Source organism: Bombus affinis, chromosome 12 (assembly GCF_024516045.1).
Source record: "Bombus affinis isolate iyBomAffi1 chromosome 12, iyBomAffi1.2, whole genome shotgun sequence".
Taxonomy (NCBI): domain Eukaryota; kingdom Metazoa; phylum Arthropoda; class Insecta; order Hymenoptera; family Apidae; genus Bombus; species Bombus affinis.
In genome coordinates this window covers 9,399,995-9,419,864 of record NC_066355.1, presented here as the reverse complement: position 1 = coordinate 9,419,864, position 19,870 = coordinate 9,399,995, and the positions used below count along the sequence as shown (strand labels likewise).

The 19,870-nt window shown below is 43.5% G+C and overlaps 1 protein-coding gene across 2 annotated transcripts in view; it reads right to left on the bottom strand.

Annotated features, from left to right (window-relative positions):
- LOC126922702 (serine/threonine-protein kinase 17B) overlaps positions 1 to 19,870 on the bottom strand; it is a 64,054-nt gene that overhangs the window by 8,941 nt on the left and 35,243 nt on the right. For both annotated transcript variants that reach the window (XM_050735524.1, XM_050735525.1), the window contains exons 2-3: positions 10,209 to 10,421; positions 9,998 to 10,136 (exon numbers count right to left, since the gene is read on the bottom strand). In XM_050735524.1, the coding sequence (XP_050591481.1) occupies positions 9,998 to 10,136; positions 10,209 to 10,421 (352 nt within the window). The remainder of the gene's footprint in view (positions 1 to 9,997; positions 10,137 to 10,208; positions 10,422 to 19,870) is intronic.

Sequence of the window (19,870 nt, the reverse complement as noted above, 5' to 3'; positions counted from 1 at the left end):
CACGAAGAAGTAAAATTACGCGATGAAAAAGAGAATTTTTCTCGAGACGGATGGTGGTCTGGCGACGACCAAGGCTTTCAAGAATCTCCACAGACCGCCAACGGAGACAAAAGAGCTCGTTATTTTCTTTCGTCGTTCCGTATAATTGCTTGCAGCTCGCGGACGCTCGGGAAGAAGATGGAACGATCATATTTTATCCCGGAGCAGCCGAAGCGTCCCCGATTAACCGTACGATGCGATCTACGCCCGAGACTTCGTGCTTCTCCAACGAGAACACCGTTTCATACTTTACCCAGACGACATTTACAGCGAGAATGAATTATTTAGAGCGATCTTGTCGCTACGATTATCAACTAGCTAACAGCGTTTGATGCCAGTGAAAGAAGGGCGGCGCGAGGGAAACGCGTTCGCAGCAAAAATGGTCCAACTGACGGCACAGCGGGTGCTGGCGAACCGAGCAACATGCATCGGAGTAGTTTTTTCCATCTGTCTTATCGTGATTTCAGCGATCATTACATGCCTTGTTCGTACGCGATGTCTTAACTTAATTGAAGCTATTTGATAAACGACAATTCGACGACGCATTTGTCACGTAATCGTGATAATTAATCGTAACCACCGACGAGCACTCGTGCTTGCTTTTCCTTTTATTTGATCAGCTGAGTGCGAGGGAATATACGACAGGGTTATTTCAGTCGGAAGGATATTTGAGTCAAGGTAAGTGTAATTCGCTTTGTAATTCGACAATTACGAATAATTGTCGTGCGATGTAGGGCAATTTATCTTTGTACACTATCGCTCGAGAGTCCACATACTTGTTTCTTTCTCGCTTTTCCTCTTTTTTTTTTTTTTTTTGACAAAATTACGGATGAGAGGATCGTTGTAATCATCTTGTTCTTTGCGAATCGCTATTAAACCTTGTCCCTAATTAATTTGCCAGTGATATCTACATTTTGATCAAATTCGCGTAACACCAAAGTGTCCGGATACTTTTGGTGGCGTGTAAAAAGTACGAATAATAGAGTTGAAACATCTGCTCGTAAAGGGAGCACGTTGGGTTACAGCCGCTGCAGGTGTGTTTTTCCAATGGGTGCAAAAACGTAGTTACCGACCTACAGTTGAACGTTCCAATGGGCACGCACAGTAGTACTTAATTAAAAGTATCGAACAAAAGCTAATTCGCTGTACCTCTGCCGCTGACTAATCGGTGCAATTAATCGCCACACTCGAGTATTTCACGTGGCCATTTAATAAACTCGATAATGACGCTCCTTTGGACAGCGTTTAAAAGTTGAAACCGGTGACTGCTGAAAACATAATCGTCGCTCTAGCTAGGAGCTTGAAAAGCGTATTGTCGTTGACAATATATCAACAAAGGGAGCTTTCGTTCGTCCCCTTTCGTTCTTTTCGTCTCTCCTCCTCTCTGCATCGCTCTCTCTTTTACCTAGAACCTCGGATCCTGTTTCCTTCTCTGTTGTCTCTTTCTTCGCGTACAGCAGTCAAGCGCATTGTTCGATTGTTTCGAGAGGAAAGAATTCTCTCGGCGGGAAAAAACGATCGAGAAAGGGGCATGAATCGCTCGGCTAGGCCGCGCCACGACCTTTCTTATCGACGATCGTTTGCATTCGCGTATCGAGCCTTTCGGTGCCCGTTCGTACGAGACGCCCACGCATCCTCTTTCGCGCCTCTATTCGCTCGCGATTCCATCGCCTACGGTTTTCAGCTCGTGAGAGAATTATTTTAGAGAAACCGATAGGCTCGTAAGAAAAACGACGAAATTTGTGTCGATGATCTTTTTAAGCGACAATGTATTCTGGTGGATAAAAGCGAGACTCGCGATACGGTGGTTTGTCCGTCACGATAAATCCTCGACAAATTCGATTCGCAACATCCGTTTTACGGAATCTTTGAATTTATGACGAAGAAAAGGGTTCGTCGCGTTCTTTGCAGTCTCGAAATTATTTAAACTTCTCGCAAAGAAACATCGATAGAACAAGGATGGAAGATAGCCGAACGAAAACGGGGAATTTTCGCTAGACCAACTTTTCCATCCATTGGATAATCTGCACGAACTTTAACACTGAGAAATATCTCGGGGACGAGTCGCCAGAGCAAGGACAGCGAATTGACACCTGCGAAGAAACTTTCGTAACGCGTAGCGTGACAGAAACGTTTAAGGAAAAGCTTTTTCTTCCCGCTGCGATGTTCTAAACATTATCGTCGCGAGTCTTCGTCAACGTTCTACGAAACAGTGGCTGTCGCGACCAACAGCGTATAGAAGTGATTGCAAAAGTCCTCGATCGTCTCGCTTCGTGGAATACCACGTCGGTTAGAATATTCCTCCTCGCTCCTGCAGCGATTCACCTTCGAAGCTTCGATCGAGAAGTAAGATAGACGAAGAAAATTGGTAAAACACGCGAGGGGGGACGAGAAGACCAAGAAGGAACGATGGCGTGCACGCTCGTTCCGCTCGAGGATTCAGTTTGCGCGTTACGTTTCGTTATACCGAGTTACGAGTTGAACGTGACCGGACTGCGTCGCACGATGCTTGAAAAGTGCTCCTGTAAAGTCGAGGTCGTGGGACGTTTTGTTCGTGTGGCCCCTTTTGCTTTCGACACTCGTGCACTTCGTCCACCGAGTCCTATCAATGCGTTTTACTCTGCTGCTTCTCGTTTCTTGCTTCTTCATATCGCGAGCGCTCCAGTTTGCTCTTTAACGCTTTACATCGTGAAACTTTATAATACCATCGTCGGAAAAACGTCGCTGAGACTTGGAACTCTCGTATTAATCGCAATTGTTACGCATTTGGATTCTACGTATGCATCAGCCACGTTCAGATAAATCTAAAAAATATTTATCCTCGGTATGCGGCGTTATTCGAACAGTTTTCAAATGTCTACTAATAGTATCTACTAATGTTCGCTACAGTTTCTGCGGGAACATGTTCGCGAACACCGATGGAAACGCAGCTTTAGAACGAGACGAACGCTCTGTCCAGAGCGGATCGTTCGGAGTGAGAATCTGGCAAGTGTGTTTGGCAACGGACTCGTCCGAGTCCCGGAAGTCGTTCAATAAGGAACAAAGACATTTCCATAATTAGCCATTACGGAGTTCCTGCGTCATTCGAGTTTCGCGAACGTTCCTCGCTGCAACCGATGTAGGCGTCGCGATCGATTACCACGAATATTATTAACAAGCGCGTATTCTCCTTGGCAAATAGGATAATCGCTTCTTGATCGTTTCCTCGTCGAACCGAACAACGGTCTGCATCGAGCCAGTTTAAATCATACGGATATTGCGTTTCTGATTCGACGAACGAATGCTCGTTTACGGCGTTCGTTTCTAAGTTTTACCGGAACGAGGGAGGTGCGGTGGCTCGTTCGCTCGGTTCAAAATGCCACGTTACGTGCGATGTATCGATCGAGCGTGTCTAGGAAAGTGTAACAGGTGAGCCGGTTCTCGGAGCTCGGTCTGTCGGATGTCGTCGTTTAACGTAACACAGAGAGCGATCGTAAAAACTACAGGAAGGACGCGAACCATTAAGTCAGGGTTATCTACCTTTTCGAGAGAAAAACGTCGCTGCGGGTAATTCTCACGATGCCTCGGCGCATCTGCGATCGTTCTCTCTCTCGGTGTTGCATCGTCGAGGTCGACGATCGAATTTTCTCGATTAAAACTCGGCGGAGGATCGGAATGCGAAGCACGCGAAAGCGTCTGCGCCAAGTTGCAAGGCTTTTTAGCCAACGGACAACGAATTTATGAGGATCTGTCTCTCGCGTTCATTGAAACTTCCGGCGGTTGAGAAAAGGGGGAAGCGACCCTACGCTCTGCGGCCAGACGCGAGAACACGCGTGTGCGTGTTTCATGTACGAGTTGGTAGACGTGAATGCAACACGCGCTGTACGAGGGAACGAGTTACGAGAAAGAATACATTAACCCTGCTGTTCTCCTCGAGCTTGTACCAAGTGAAATGCGTGTTATATTTTGATAGATATTATTAGAATATAGATAGTTTTTAAACGCTTAGGTTCAATAAACCTCGATATACCATGAGCTCGTATTTCGCTTATCGTAACGTTTACGAAGATGAATATTTCTGCCGCATACTAATATTCAAATATACCTTTGCAAGCAAATATACTGTAACATCACGGGCTGGACAGCGTCGATGAAAGTTTTTATGTCTTTGAATAATTTCCAAGAAATAGCCAAACTACATCGTAGAAACTAACATTCACATTTAAAAGAATTTAAATTTAATTTTATATAAAAGTATCTTCAATTTTGGCGAGTAAATATCGCTTGCCAGACTATACTATGCAGTGGAACGATCTCTCGATACACGTTGAGCGTATCTGAATCGGGTTACCAATGATCCCAACAATACTCGTCTAGAATCTGAGTCATTTTGCAAAATCGATTCCACGTGAACGTAATTATATACTTGTACGCTACGAACATGCCGGTCGAAGCACAAATTTTATCGTTGCTCTATATGGTCGGAAGAATCTTGGTTGCACGATAGAAGCGTGTAGAAAAGGGAGAAAAGAGTGATCGGTCAGTCGCTTTTCCTTCGACGTATGAAATATCGCTGGTCTTTTTTCCTTAACTCGTATCGCGTTCGCTCGGAACGCGCCGTCTACGGGGCGGAGCTCGGTTATCCCATTAAGAGGCCGATGAATCGATTTCATCGAACGCGGCGTTCTGCCTAATGAACGAACCGCTTCGACGCTTGGCGCGCATCGATCGAGGGAACGCGAGCCACTGACCATGGCAGAAATGGAATTCTCGGTACAAGCTCGCTCCTCCGACTATCAAGGCTAGGCCCCGAGAGTTCATTGATGAATCTCTCCCTTTCTCTTCGGAGGTCGATCGCCTCTCTTCCGTAGAAAATCCGTCGAAAAATCGATTCGCGAGAAAGCCTAGAATAACGAACGTTCGATAGGGAATATACAGCGTTCGGGCTGTCGCGAGAACGTACCAATTTCAAACAACGCGATTATCGGAGATCGAAGGCAAATAGAGAAGTAGACGGTCTATGGCGCCAGTTTAGATATCGCGTTTATTATTGCATGCCTGTCGAGATCGTTCAACCGCTCGTTTCCACGAGTTCGAAAGAGCTATGACATTCCGCGAACGGGAACGCGAACGATCGAACGATAGGATTGACGTGGGTAGAAAAGTTGTACGCGTTGATAGTCGAAATTGATCCTTTCACTTTTGATTAACCCAGCTGCGATTTTTTAAATTACGATCTCGCCTCTCGTTTCGACCGAGAAAAGCAGTTTTTACGTTCCGCAACGTCTTTAACGTGAAATTTTAGCGACAAACGGCGCGTATTAATAACGCTACTTTCTTCCTTTCTTTAAACGTAAGAGATCTTTTAACGACAAAAAAAAAAAAAAAAAAAAAAATACTTGGATGAAAACGAGGACGTGTTACAATAACAGTACCGTAAAGCTTAAAAAGGACTTGGCTTTATATGGATTTCGTGTCCATTGATTAATATGTACATCTCGTATGACAGACTTTAAAATAGAGAATACAAAGTGACGTCTCTGTTAATCTGTTTCGAGTAGACGTTCATTGTCGGTAATTAATCTATTCGGCGTTAATTGTAATATTGCTTCAAAACTTTGCATCAATTACAACGTTCTATTAATTGACTATCCGTGAGTTATCATTAAGACGAGCGTCATACCATTATCGTTCTAGCCTCTTAAATACGAAGAGAACAATTTTCAAGAAATTCAGATAGCCCGTACACGACTCGCGAATGAAAGACTGAAAGGCTTGACGCGATGACGGAGGCGTTTCGTCCCTCTTGGTTCCAATTATCAACCGCGAGAAACCTATCGAGCGTGAGCGTGATTTTCCAGCAGCGTGAAACTGGCTTCGACGTCCCGGCGCCTGAAACCTCGTGGACGCCGGCCAACGAGGCCTCTTGGAATCGAGCCAAAGAATTCGCCTGCATTTTTCCATTCATAAACGCGAGATCTATATTTGGGTCAGGCATATCGCGTGAATTCGTGGCACGGCGATATTTTAAGATGAACCGGAGTGGATGGTGCACGGCCTCCGCGCGTGAGTTCGCCGAGTTCGAAGCGCGATCGAAGCGAGAGCGATGACTTTTCGAAAAGCGAACGCGTCGAAACGGAAAGTTTCAAAACTGGAGTGCGTCGTTTTTCCTTTCGAAACGGGCGCGGTCGTTTCTATTCGGCCACGCTCTCGCGATCTCGAACGACGCGACTGAAAATGAAACGCGGGTCAACGATTCAAAAACGCGTTGCCGGCTCGAGCGGCAAAACATTTTGATAGCAACGTTTTACGGCGACGCTAAACGGTTTGCTCTCGCGAGCTCGATGATTTATCTACACGAAGGTACTTTAACGCTTTGCCGTGCGTTACATCGAACTTCTTGAAATTTTATCGGCGTTGTCGTGAGACTCGATTATTATGATTACGTTGGTAACGTTACTAAACGTTCACAGCGACCATGCATTGGCAAAAAAATTAATTTACCACATAAATAGCAATCTTAAAACTGGACACTCTGTAAGATATGAATTTTATGCAATATTACTGTGATATTACCGTTTTCTTTGAATTGAAATATAATTATATAATTATATATTAGTATATACTGGTATTCAGTTCCACGAACGTATCATTTTAATTATAACTATTTATATACACGTGTAATATATTTATAGGTACAAACATTAGAAGCTGGTTATTCTAGTTAAGTGCCAGAAGACATAGAATCGCCCGTAATTCCCGGTTATCGGAAAATACGTACAAACAAGAACGGAATCGATTCTTTCCGCCGTTAAAGCGAGCCATTTTACGTAGCTAGAACGCGCGAAATTATCTTATCGTTCGGAAAACATCGCGATAATTCTGGCGGATGCGTAATCCTCGGTCTCGCAGCAGAAAAGCCGATAAAGGAACGTTTCGAGTCGAGTCACGTGTTGTGTCAACGATTTAACGCACGAAACTCGGCCTTATTTTATTTCCATCTCGATCGCAGTTTTTCACTCGGTAATTTAATTTGTCAGGCGATATCGATAACTCTCAGAAGAGAATTTAACAGCGTCGCGGCCAGCCTCTCGCTCGTCCATAATTTAGTCGCGTACCCGGTAACCTGTATCTCCGCAAATTGCTATCAATTTACGAAAGGTGGGTAATTGGGTTGCGTAACCGCGATTATAATCCGAGCCGCGTTGAGAAGAATAAAGAGAAAAAAGGGGAGGAAGGCTGAAATATGCGAGCCGCCACGTGTGTCGCCGAAGGAATATTATTAATACGACTCGTTTGCCTTGGCTCGCCCATATCGATCACGTCGATAATCGATAAACACGCACTCGTATATCTACGCCTGTGTTTCGTCGCGACGCGTCTCTTCGACGTCCTCTCGCGTAGCTGGTCCCGTATCGCGGTGTCACCGTGTGCACGTCGCAAATTGCAAATCGTCGCCACCGCCAAATAAGAAAAATGTCGCTGATCTCGCGCGCGTGTACCGCGCTCCGTGACGCGCACGTAAACCACGCTTATCTATCATCTCCGGGATGCATCGTCTCTCCTCTGACGTTTAGCGTAATTTAAAGCGATTTATTGGCAAAATCGAAAGATTCATCGACGGATAAAACCAGGGTAATTATGCAAATATGAGGCTCCATTTTAATCCACATTATAGAAACTCTGTTTCGAGAGGACTCCGGAGCTCGTACGAGAAACGAGATTCGTCCTCTTTACAAGTTTAAACAGTTAAAATACAAAGTCTACGGATTTGAAAAGTTCGTCACGTTTTCGCTATTAGCTTCTTCGAAATGATAAAGTGTTCGAACAGATGCCGCGTTTCTCTAAATGTGATAAATTTTACCAGTTGGCTGGTAAAAAGATAATGCTGCGAATATTGAATTATAGCGCTGTTAGAGAGAACGAGCGATACAACTTTGCATAAATGGAAGCAAGACTTTAAATATTTCAACGTATCTTGAAACGTGAAAAAAAAATGGAAAGAAATTTTAATTAAAGAGGACAGAGATCTCGTTCTTTCCTCTGGATATTATTCTCGGGGTGAAAAGGCTAAGAGGAGAGGCGCGTCGAGTTATTTTCGAGTCAAAGTTTCGCGGCGAGACGCGACTCCCTCGTGGCTGGTACAAAAATAATTTCGAGTAGGCAGAAACGTCGTATCGGAGCCAGTTTCGTCGGAATTCCATCGCGGTGATTCCTTCCCGTTCGTGCACGTGTCTCGCCGTTCTGCTTTATGATCTTCTTTTTTTTTTTTAAACAAATACGCGTTTTGCGATAACAAAGTAGCGAGGAAACGCGCGTCTTCTCCTTTCTGCATTCCAACGAAAGCGTCCCCGCTTTCTAGCAAATATTTGAATTCGCGAGAAAGTTACTTTCCGAGACAACAATGCGAATGTGGGGAAACGACAAATTAATGCAACCCTCGTAGTACGCATCGTAGATTTAAATTCCCGATAGTATTCTTACGTTTCCCATAAACAGATCGATTCTATCGCTATAAGAATTAGCTAGAATGCTCATTCGGCAAAAACGATCATACGCGGCACAAAAAACACGCTAATAATTAAACCACGGATTTCTATTTTTCCATTTGTACGAACCTAATTGAAGAAATGCAACTTGAACGAAAAGCATATCTTATCCTTTAAATATCGTAATAAACACGCTACTATACTATCTTATATATTTTTGTATACTATATACATAAATTGTATGAACTTTTGCATCTTCAAAGTTCCAATAAATGGATAAAAATCCGCTGTCTACTAACAATATTAGTTCAATTGTGCAAGAAGATGTTAGTGACGGTAAAATCGATCGACGATCTAGCCACGGATCGATGCCCTCTTTAACGATGCGTAACATCGTCTCGACGTCGCGACGATGCAACAGTTTTCGCGCTCGAATCGAGATTTGGCAAAGCTCGCCCTGTTATACGGATACTTTTACATAACGATTTAGGTCGTTCGCACCGACCGAGAGGCCGGGCACGTTGCGTTGCTGAGAAACTGCCAGCACCGTCCTGAAACATCGTCGTTTCGTTGCCAACGAGTTTCTTTTCATCACCGAGTTCGGTCCTCGAGATTAGGCGCGACTCGGAGATCGTACGCTCGCTGTTCTAGTTTTTATCCGTGTCCTTTCATGGTCGTAAAGGTACGCGTGCCAATTCTCTGAGAAGGTTTTTCAACCCGACAGGAAAAATCTAGATAAGACTTATTTGCAGAAACCACAATCTACCAACTCTTATCGGATTCTTCGTTGTTTTTAATGTTCGGTAGATAAGAAACACTCTCGACCGGAATATTTCCTTCTGTCATGCTTACTATACATGGTATTCCAAGTTTGCGTTAATTATATTCGTATTCTACGGATATAAATAAGAAATGTTATAAGCTACTCGCCGCATTTATGAGGAAACTTTAACAAACAATTTTATTTAATACCTGGCTGCATGGTGCGAGCGAAATAACAGATTTCTAATGAAATAATAATAGAGAATAAAAACAATTGATACTAAACGGATATCCCAATACTTATGACCAGGAGTGTAGGTCGTTTCGTTTAAAGCTTCGTTAAGAAGTTAGAACAAAAATGGAAGATACGAAGGAACGGTAGTCTACTTGCCGTTGCTATGCTATAAGATAAGAGAGTAGATTCGCAATCAATGTAATCGCTACGTGTTAATACTTTCAAAGTGTTTGCCGTTCCTGTCGATGGAACACTGACGGCGATAAAGAACTGAATCTACGTACAGTACATATTATCCCGTGAAGTTTGCTTGAATTTAATTTCATCGCGATGACTCGGTCGACTATATTGATACTCTACTAACTTTATATATCGTTCATACTGTTTCAAACGACATTCTCACAAAATTCTTAAAGTTTGGCTGAAAAAATCTGGGACACTCTATATAGCGTAACAATTTTCTCGCAAGCATCGAATAACTTTCGACACTCACCTTAATGTCAAGATGAGCGACGTTCAGGGAATGCAGGAAGGCTATTCCGCCTAAAATTTGCTTCAGTAATCTGGCAACTTGTCGTTCTTCCGGAACTTCGTCTCTGTCCAGAATCATTTGTAATTCACCGCCAGGAGCCCTTTGAATTGAAAACAGTACATATATACACACATTGTGGAATTCGGCCTCGAAAATGGAGAATGCGACTTACAATTCCAAAACCAGGACCATTTCCGTGTTCGTTTCGAATACTTCGTGCAAGGACACCAGACGAGAACAGCTGGCCGCGGCATCCAGCACCGCGACTTCGTGCAGGGCTTCCGCCCTCAATTCCTGTGCCCGTCTCCTCTTCCTTAGAAATTTCGCTGCCCACTGCCTTCCGCTCGATCTCTCTCGACATCTTCTCACTGCCGCGTATTTGCCTCTGCGAAAGGAACGAAAAGCGTTAAAAAAAAATGTTGTAATATATCTGGTACGAGGTTACATCTTTACAAATGTTCTTAAAAAACATACGCAATGAAATATGAAAACGCAAAAAAATACGAAACGTAGGATAAATAGTACGCGACTAAAATCTGCTGGACGGAAAATAAATTTCTTTTCCAAGTTTCACTTAACTACCAATATTCTATAAAAATATGCGTTTGCACAGATATCCACGGTCTAATTATCGTGCGTTACATCTTGTACAATGCATTATATATTCAAATACAGGCACGTTATTCGAAGCTAAACCCCACAATCCATAAAAAATTAATTAGAAACGCGTGTCTATCTCTGTTGAGCGTGACGGACAAAGACGTCACGAGTGAAGTAACGTTGCGCGAGGAAGTTGTACGCGTGAACGCTTTACTTTCGCTCTTTCATCAACGAGCAGATACAAACCCGTTATGCTCGCGCTTTTCTAATTGCACATAATGTATGGAAATTCTGCGTCTGGCTTCGCGTTCTAATTTTCCACTCGGTAAACAACAAATAATCTATAAATTGTGCGGCTACATTTTCGAACGATACCGAGACGACCGACGATACCCTGTGTATCATGAACGCGTCGAAACGGTGCGCTTGTAATCCGATGATCTAAACAACCTGTAGAAAGCGAAGTTGCGCGGGCAACGCTCTTGTCGACCGTCTCTTTCGATTCTCGGCCTCTAGTCCTAAGAACAACGGTGAAAGCATCACCGTTAATCGCACGAGTCTCGTTTCTTTTTGTAACGCCCAGACGTTTTTCCCGGTCCACGAACGACTCGTTTGGGAACGGCCTCGAGATCGAACCAGGCCTATACAACAATGGAATTAGATGGAACGCCGTGTACGTTTCGTCACCATATCGATGACTGAATGATATGAAATTTCCCTTAAATATTTCCCTCAAAGTATTTGCGATCAATTGCTCGCAGGAAATTACAAATAAATTTGGAATAAAACGTTCTCCTTCTGTTTGTAAAAAATCTAATATGCATTAACAAAACTCGTATCGTTAGTGCGTTACAGTAAAACTTCGTAACTATTAAATCTCGTAGAAATACTTCGTTACCTGACAAACTCTGTGCCTTTAAATGTTTTCATTCCTAAGTTAAAAGCCGGATCATGAAGGGACTCTTAAACTATTATACTATATGGAAGGTGCACAAATATTGACATAGACAGTAAAATATATTATTGGTATGTTTCTAACAGGTACTATAGAATTGCAGACTGGTACCCTAATAGAAAATGTAATAAAACCTGGTTACAGTTATTATCCTTCCTAGTAATATTTTTCTATGGGCTTTTGTAGACATTGCGTACTATTACTACGGCTTAACCGAAGTGCCCGGGGATATTTATGAGCGATAGCTTAAAGCTACTTTTCAGCTACCTCATTTGTACCTGTATTCGACTAATTGCCAAATTAGGAGACCCGATAGCAACAAAGCTTTATTATGGCAATTTGTATCCCTTGAATGGCCTAATTGCAGTATTTGAGTTTACACGTTTCGGACGCACTATCTCTTTCCATGATATCGATAGAACAGAAAATATCCTGGACGCGTGTCATGATTTTTCTGCATAGAGTTGCTCGTTACCCATGAAGCGAATGAATCGAGCGACGGACGTCGGTGTAAACGTCGTTAGAGAGCATTGTTACGAGGTCGGTATCCCACAGAGTAAATCAGGGAACGAGACGACACCCTGCTTGGGTCGTCAACGATCAGGTATTTCAGGTATACTAGATGGAAGCGATATAGGGAGGTCGTAAAATCGGTCAGTGGTTAAACTTTACAACTTTCAATGATCGTAACAATTAATTTCAAAGCTGTTGGACGTCATAAGAACCCGCAGGATCTACAGAACCTCGTTCATAGAACGATGTCAACGCAGAATCGTTTCTTGCCTCGCAGTAATGTCTAAAATATATTTCTTACGGTACTCCAAATAAAAGTATTCCAACGCCTAGAGAAATCTTTTCTAAATATGTTTTGTTATATGAAACACGATTATACTTGCGACGTTTGGAACGAGTCTGAAAATATACACAGAAGTTTTAAAAAATACTTGATCGCCACAGCTTTTTTACATTGTTCAACACACTTTTTCAACGATTATACTTCAGCTGTAACTAGTTCAATTAATCGCCTTAGTATTCTAATTTTACGAACATCTTTCGCTACGTTTCATTCACCTACTGTACACATTGCGAATAGCTCGCGTGGATACTTGCGAGCGAAAAGCACGCTGAACGTTGCTTTAATTATCATCGACGACCATAAAACTGTTAACGAGCGCGTTGACTTTGCAGGGAAAATTTTACGGTGCCGAGGCAGCGTGAGATCATTGATGCAATTATCGGTGGCATTACTCTGGATCGGCTGTAGCTCGCGGAGGAATCGCATCGCCGATAAAAAGTCTCACGACACCTTCGGTGATAAAGTTCGTACACAAAAGTTGTACACTGTTCGCGTGCGCTCGGTTTGAAGATTTTTGTAGCTCGACCGGGTTATCTTCCCGGCTGTTCCGAGTATCGGCGTGGATGCTTTTCACTTGATAAACTGGTTGCGAGATCGACGTCGCCGGACGGTTTAACTCGTGTCTTGGTACCTCTCTCTCGTTGATCAAGCGACCAGCTCGCTCTCCGACGAGTGAGAACCACGGCTTGTCTAGGTATGTAGGTTGGCAAATGCCAATAGTTGTCGACGATCGTGGTCAGACTCCACCGAACGGGTCTCTTATCTACGTTCTAATTACAGGCTGTTACACTGCCAGATCTATCTGACGTTAACGTCCGAACAAAGGGAAAAGAGACGAACGCATTTAATGCAGTTCGTCTTCGATCTTTTGGAACATTATATCGTCTACTTTACGCTAAAGTCACGAGCGTGTAGATTTTCATTGCTTCGAAGGAAACGAAAGATTAGAAAGACTAACGAAAAGAGAACGCTTGAACCGATCGCTTCGACGAAGGCGTAACAAGATTGTGCGCTTTAGAAAGGAAAGGCAATCGTTTCCAGAGAATAGAAGATTGCGATAATTGGAGGTTATTTGAACTTTCATTTACCCGAGGGTTCTAATTTTCCAGCTAGACCCGGCAGCAGCATCGGACATCGCCATAATTACAGCGTCGCAATCGCTGTCGCCGTAATATCGGATTTACAGTTGCGCCATTAGGTGGCAAGAGATTGCGAGCATTGTTTCCAGGATATCTCGAGTTCGATACAATGAAATCGCTTCGCAGATTTCCCCGTTCCTAATAAAGCAACTAACCCTTCCACAACAGTGATACGACCGATATAGCGAGCAAAATAAACCTCCGATCTCGTTCTTTCGATCGTACGGACTAAACTACGAAGCATATAAATCTGCAATCGCGTAACGTATTCATGAAATGTCCCAAAGATATAAACTCGGTAAAAGTTTTCAAGATTAATGATAAAACAGGCCCAATAGGATTGGTGCGCATAGTCCTTTGTTTTTGAGAAATTAATCGAGAAATTATGTTTTTGAGGCGGTAACATTTTATGTTTTTAATGTTTTTATTACAATTCCCACCTAAAATAATAAAATAATGTAATATATACGTATAATATCACTACATATTGTTAGACAACATATAATATACAACAATATGTAAAAATATGTGGTACTAATACAATAAGTAAAAATAATAAGAAATGTGTTAAAGTAGATTGTGAAAACTAGGTACCAAAAGAATTTCTAAAGTAAAATATAAAGGAAACTTGTTAATTTTCGAAAACAAAGGACCTGGCACTTTCGAGCCTGTTTTACCATCTACCTAAAACATCGAACGCAGATACAATCGACTTATTCGAGATTTCGCGTTTCTCGACATCTCTTTGTAGGTGTTCAAATACTTTCGTAAAGTTCGCAGAATATATGTATGCAGGATCAAACGACTGAAAGAGATAAAGAGGGGCCACAGTCGGAACATAACGTAGCGAAGCTTTCGTTCGGGTCACCGGGTGAAACGCGATGGCGAACGAAGGTAAAGAGCCTAACGTGGATTTACGTAATGCACGTAAACGCTAGGAAACAAGTTCAGAAGTCGAGGAAGTGAACGCAGACCGAGTGTGCGCGCCGTGGCTGCATTGCTATGCACGTGATCTCGATTTCCCTGGTCGAGCCCAGGTCGAACTCCCACGCTCCGTTGTTACCGCTCGCGTATGCACGATTCTCGTAAAGATCGCGCCTTCTTCCAACAAATCGCATCTACCTTCGAGTCTAATTTGTCTTGGAAATGCGATGCATCGAGACTGTTGCTCAACACTAGCGCGATATTTCTTCCACGAAACAGCCAACTCTACAAAATGTCCCTGTGTTTCTCTGTTCAAACTTCGTCAGCGTGTTCATCGCTGAACGAGAACACGTGGGACACCCTGTACAATCTCGCGTCTTAATCTCAACTCGGTGGAATCGAGCAACGTGTCTTCAAGTTTTGCGCAACACCGTGCCACGTTCTTCTCGCCGGAGTCGCTCGAATAAACCTGGCAAATTACACGAACCAAGATATTTGCTCGTGTTAGGATGACGGGCAAGTCTCGGGGAACGGCGTCAAGCGGAGAGCAAGAAATCGAAATTGTATTTTTCGTCCCGTCGAGGTAGCACCTGCGAGAACGGCCGCGCCGCGTTCGTTACGCCGGTGAACAAATTCCCCGTAATAGCGAGGAGGCAGCTGCGAGCTGCAGCCAACAGGTGGTGCGATAAATCGAGGCCGAAATTTTATTCACGACCGTTACAGAGAAGCTCGTTTCTAACTTAACGAACGAACGTGGACTCGTTCTCCAGGAAGAACCGCAGTTGTGATTAATGTGTCTGGATCGTGGATCTCCGTGAATCTAATTGGGGTGGTCGTGTCGTACATGATACGATGTGTTCTTATGCATTGACTCACGATTCCAACATTTACCAATAATACTTCTTCGTGTCTACGTATCGTATGTGCCACGTGAAATATTTCAGATTTGAAACCAATTGGGAAATATAGTGTGTGTGTATATATAGATATATATATTTTGAGAGAAAAATTACAAGATAAGAAGGTTTCGCCTAAATCGATAAGAGATTATTGCAAGTAATATAAGCAACGATATTTCGTATCTGTGAGCTCATCGGCAGATTGCAAAACTTAATTTCGATATACTCTGGCTAAATATCGAAAGAGATAATTTAAGTAAAAAGCGTTCGGTTATTTATTACCTCGGTCGGATATTCCAAACCATCTATCAACTAGAAAACTTGACTAAGAAACACGCGTATATCGATTAACGTTTTCTAGTTTCGATAAAACCGTCTTTGACCAAGTAAACGTTGTAGTCGTGAAATGTGATGAATTTTAAGTAGCTTGAATCCCAGTTCGATCGGAGCGCATGCCAGCCGAAGAAAACGAGGTTGGTTCGAAGTCTTTAACGAGGAGCCGCGGTCGGATTTCTCCGTGAAAATACAAAGTGCCGCTTGGCAACTCGTTGGAGGTTAATTACGTGGGCGCATTAAGTCCTGACCTTGAAAGGTATCGTGACAGAAACTCGACTTTCGTCTAAGCGAACGCGGAATCGCGCGAGCGTGACTGTCGTCGACAAGACCGACGTCGACACACTTGCTGGACCACGTACATATTCACCATTGGCGTAGCTCGAATTTACCGATTCATTAAGTCAGAGGTAGCGAAAATACGCCGTTTATGTTAAATTTAAAAATACTTGCTTCGCATACACGCACAATAATATATGCAGAAGCGTTTCCATCAAAAGCTAAGCTAAACCGTACTGGGTCTTATACTGGGTCTAATAATGCAAATATTTTTAAACTCAGCGTAGCGTAATTTAGCTTGGCTCTCGGGTGGATCCGCGGTTTTATCGACTTCATACAACGTTTTCACGAAAGACGACGAACTACCATAAGCACGCGAGAGACTAAATTCACGTTTCGAGGAGTGGAATTTCTGCGTTCGATGAAAGGAGAGGACCTTCTATGGTAGCGGTGGAAGAAAACAAGCCTGATCAACGGGTTCCAACGAGAAATCACGGGATCTAGACGTTGCCGGCCTGGCGCTTCGGATTTCTCCGCGGAAATGTAAAATAGCTGGTTCGAGGTAGTTGATGCGTGCACGGGCGTCTCACGAGCCAACGTTCGGAACTGTTACACCGGAAATTAAAAAATTATATGTTTATCTTGTAACATGTATTCGCTATCTTTCAAAAGTATCTGGATAATTACGCGTTTTCGACCAGATGTATTTCAATTATAAAATTACTGATAAATTGAACCGCAATGATTAAACCGCGGATGTGTTTATGAAAATTCATATTCCGAACATAATTAAACACACGATACCTCAATAAGCTTCGCCGCTCACATATTATAACAAGTATAATATTTTACTACGAACTGTTTTACTATGTACGATACATTTTTCCATATTATGGGCATCCAGTATACCTTTGCGCATTTCACATTTTCTATAAACGTTCGCTAACAAATTTTCAAATCTCGCTACGAAACGCCGCGTGAAAGTCGCGTTTCCGAGATAATCCTCGAGGCTGCGGGGCGATAAAATATCGACTTCGCGTTCTCGTGTTTCCTAAACGTTTCTACGTATTCGAGTTTCATTGCGCAACGATCGTTAATCCCTTAACCCGTTTCTGACGCATCGCATGCGTTTCCCAGGAAATACTGTCAAAAACTTTGTAAACGACTTCTCTGTATAACATTAACGGTGCAAGAAATCGATGTGCAATTATGTACGTCGCGTTGTTAAATTTATCGCAATTTCCCGTGATTTTTACTGCAGATTGGTAGCCTCTGTGAGAAAGGAAGGCAAATGTTCCCGGGGTGCGACGGTTTTTGCGGCGTTAAGGTCGTTAGAGGATAAACGGGAGATTTGCTGCAACAGCCAGATAGCAAGAAGCCCTCTACGCGGAGGTCTAGTCGCGAGGAGCGCGTTAAATCGACGCGCTCGCAATCCTATGACTACGTTCCGAGAAGAAAACGAAAGAACGGAACATCTCGAACCGTGCAATTGCCGCGAAGACGAGGATGAAGCTAGAAGGCAAGACGTAGCCGGATAATTTGGCGAAGCTGAAGGTTCGTGATCGCGTTATCCGGCAATGCAAGGTTCTACGACTCTCAAGGAACAAAATTAATTAGCAATTTGTAACAAATGAAATTGCACCTGGAAGCGGTAATTGCAAACGTTTACCGCGTATCTTTATATAGCTGCGATATTGGCAAGCAACGGTTCGAATTTACGAGCTCCTTGAACCACGGATAACGTCAAAGTTGTAACTCGAGGCGTCACGAAAGTATACCAAGCAGGAAACTGGACCGTTCCACTGTCGTGCTTCTCTGGTTAAAGAAACTCCTGGACATTTCCTGCTCTTCGATCTCCGCGGCCGGTACTGTAGATGGAAACGATATACGAGTAGCGCGATCCTAAAATCAGTGGTTAGCTAAAGTTTATACGTTTCGAGTGTCGAATTTAATGTAAATATGAAATTAGTAGAAGTTTACGAAAGTTATTTGCAAAATTTCTAACCTCTCGAATCTCTTTCCTGGAACGCAGAGATGCAGAAACTCAAAATTGCATAAGTAGTTATCGTCGACAGTCTAGCAGCTAACTTTCAAATAATTAAGACGTCGCAGCATACATATGCCGAGGCATTTCAGTAGCAAGCAAACGTGTTAATACAAAAGACGAGAGAATGATCATTCGTTTCTACGGCGTTCACGAGTCTATTATTATTTACAAGTACAAAGTATTATTATCTGCACGGTGATGAAAACGCAAACTAAAATTTATTGCGCATTTCTCGGTCCAAGAGACGATCGCGTCTCATTTGATCGTTGCAGAATCCGTGGGAATATCAAGGAATAGTTTGCTCACGGTTTCGTGATCAACCTTAATATTTAAGAACGCAACAATACTTTCACTATGTTTGTTTCTCTTAAATAGCGCCAGCTACGTTATTATTTTTCCAGCGAGTCCCTGGTATCTGTGCGGGACTTAAAGCGTACTTAGGACCTCGTTCGATCGTCCGACCGCGTCCCATGTTGAAGAAGCGCGAACCAATAGCCAAACCAATCCCTTTTACATCTCGTTTCTTTGAATCCTCGGTTTCAGGGATGAACCAGTTACCCGGTATCGAGTCTCGCAAATTTGTTCACAACGTGGAATAAAGTTCTAACCGGGGCTGAACGCGGTAGTGCCGCGAACTCCATAGAAAGTATACACTTTCACCGTAGTGGTATCTCCATCCAGTGCTGGATTTGTACGAGACGCGACGAGGAGCTGTTCGAAGCTTTTGCACGATGATCGAGACAGAGAAAAGCATCGAGAGCTTGAGGCTGCGACCTCTTTGTGGCTTTGTGGTTTTCGCTTGAACGTTCCATACGCTCTTAAGCAACGAACCACTTGCTTCCAGAAATTCGTGCGATGTGTATGTCGCTTTTTGTGTGCTTTTTCAGATCACAGAACAAATCCGTGTAACTTCTGAACGATGAAAGAAACGTTATTTTTCATACTTTCCATCCGTAGTTTTCGCATTTAAAAACGCGAAAAGAAACAAACTTTCCCTTCGGACTGGAATCACCGAGTCGAAGGTCCAGCATGACCTAAAATACGACGTCTTGGCGTCGAGTGTCTGACGAGTGACCACATCGTAAGTCAGATATTACAACGTTTCGGTGGTCGTGCTCTCCTAAATTGGATGTCTGTTGTTTCTTCCCACGACCAGGGATCAACCGCAAAGTTCGAAACGGCGTGTTACTTAAAGCTACCGAGCATAGACACATTAAAACTATATACGTAGCCTGGTGTAAGATCAATGACCCAGGGTCAAGAGGAGAGGTAGGGGAGCCGAGCAAAGCGTTAAGTGCTCGTTGCCCTCTGGTGTAGAGCGGCGGACCAGGAAATCGGTGCTAACACCGGGATCAGAGTCTACGTCGTGCAACACAACCTTGTGTGTATCCATCGTCCTTTAAGGCATCCATTAGCTTCCTAACTACTAAACACACCGGTCAGTCCGACGACCTCGTGCTCCTACCCACCATCCGGTCTACGAAGTACCTTCTTCCACCTCTTCCCTTGAGGAGCTTGTGCCTTTTTATTTTCCTTACTCTTCCATCTTCGTCCACCGCTTCTACCGTTTTCTCCTTCCCCTTCGTCTCCCTCTCCTCTGCCTCTCCTTCTACCATCCTCTCCTTGTCCCGATACCGACGTTCGAGGGTCATCGACATCCGCGACTGGAGACATTGTACGCAACGTCGTTGCTCGGCTATCGCGGTTACGAGCTTGGCCACGCACCTTGCGCTAACGGTCGACATCCTTCGTACCTTGCGTCTCTTTCATCTATGTAAGTAGCCCTTTCGATGGTTCAGAGG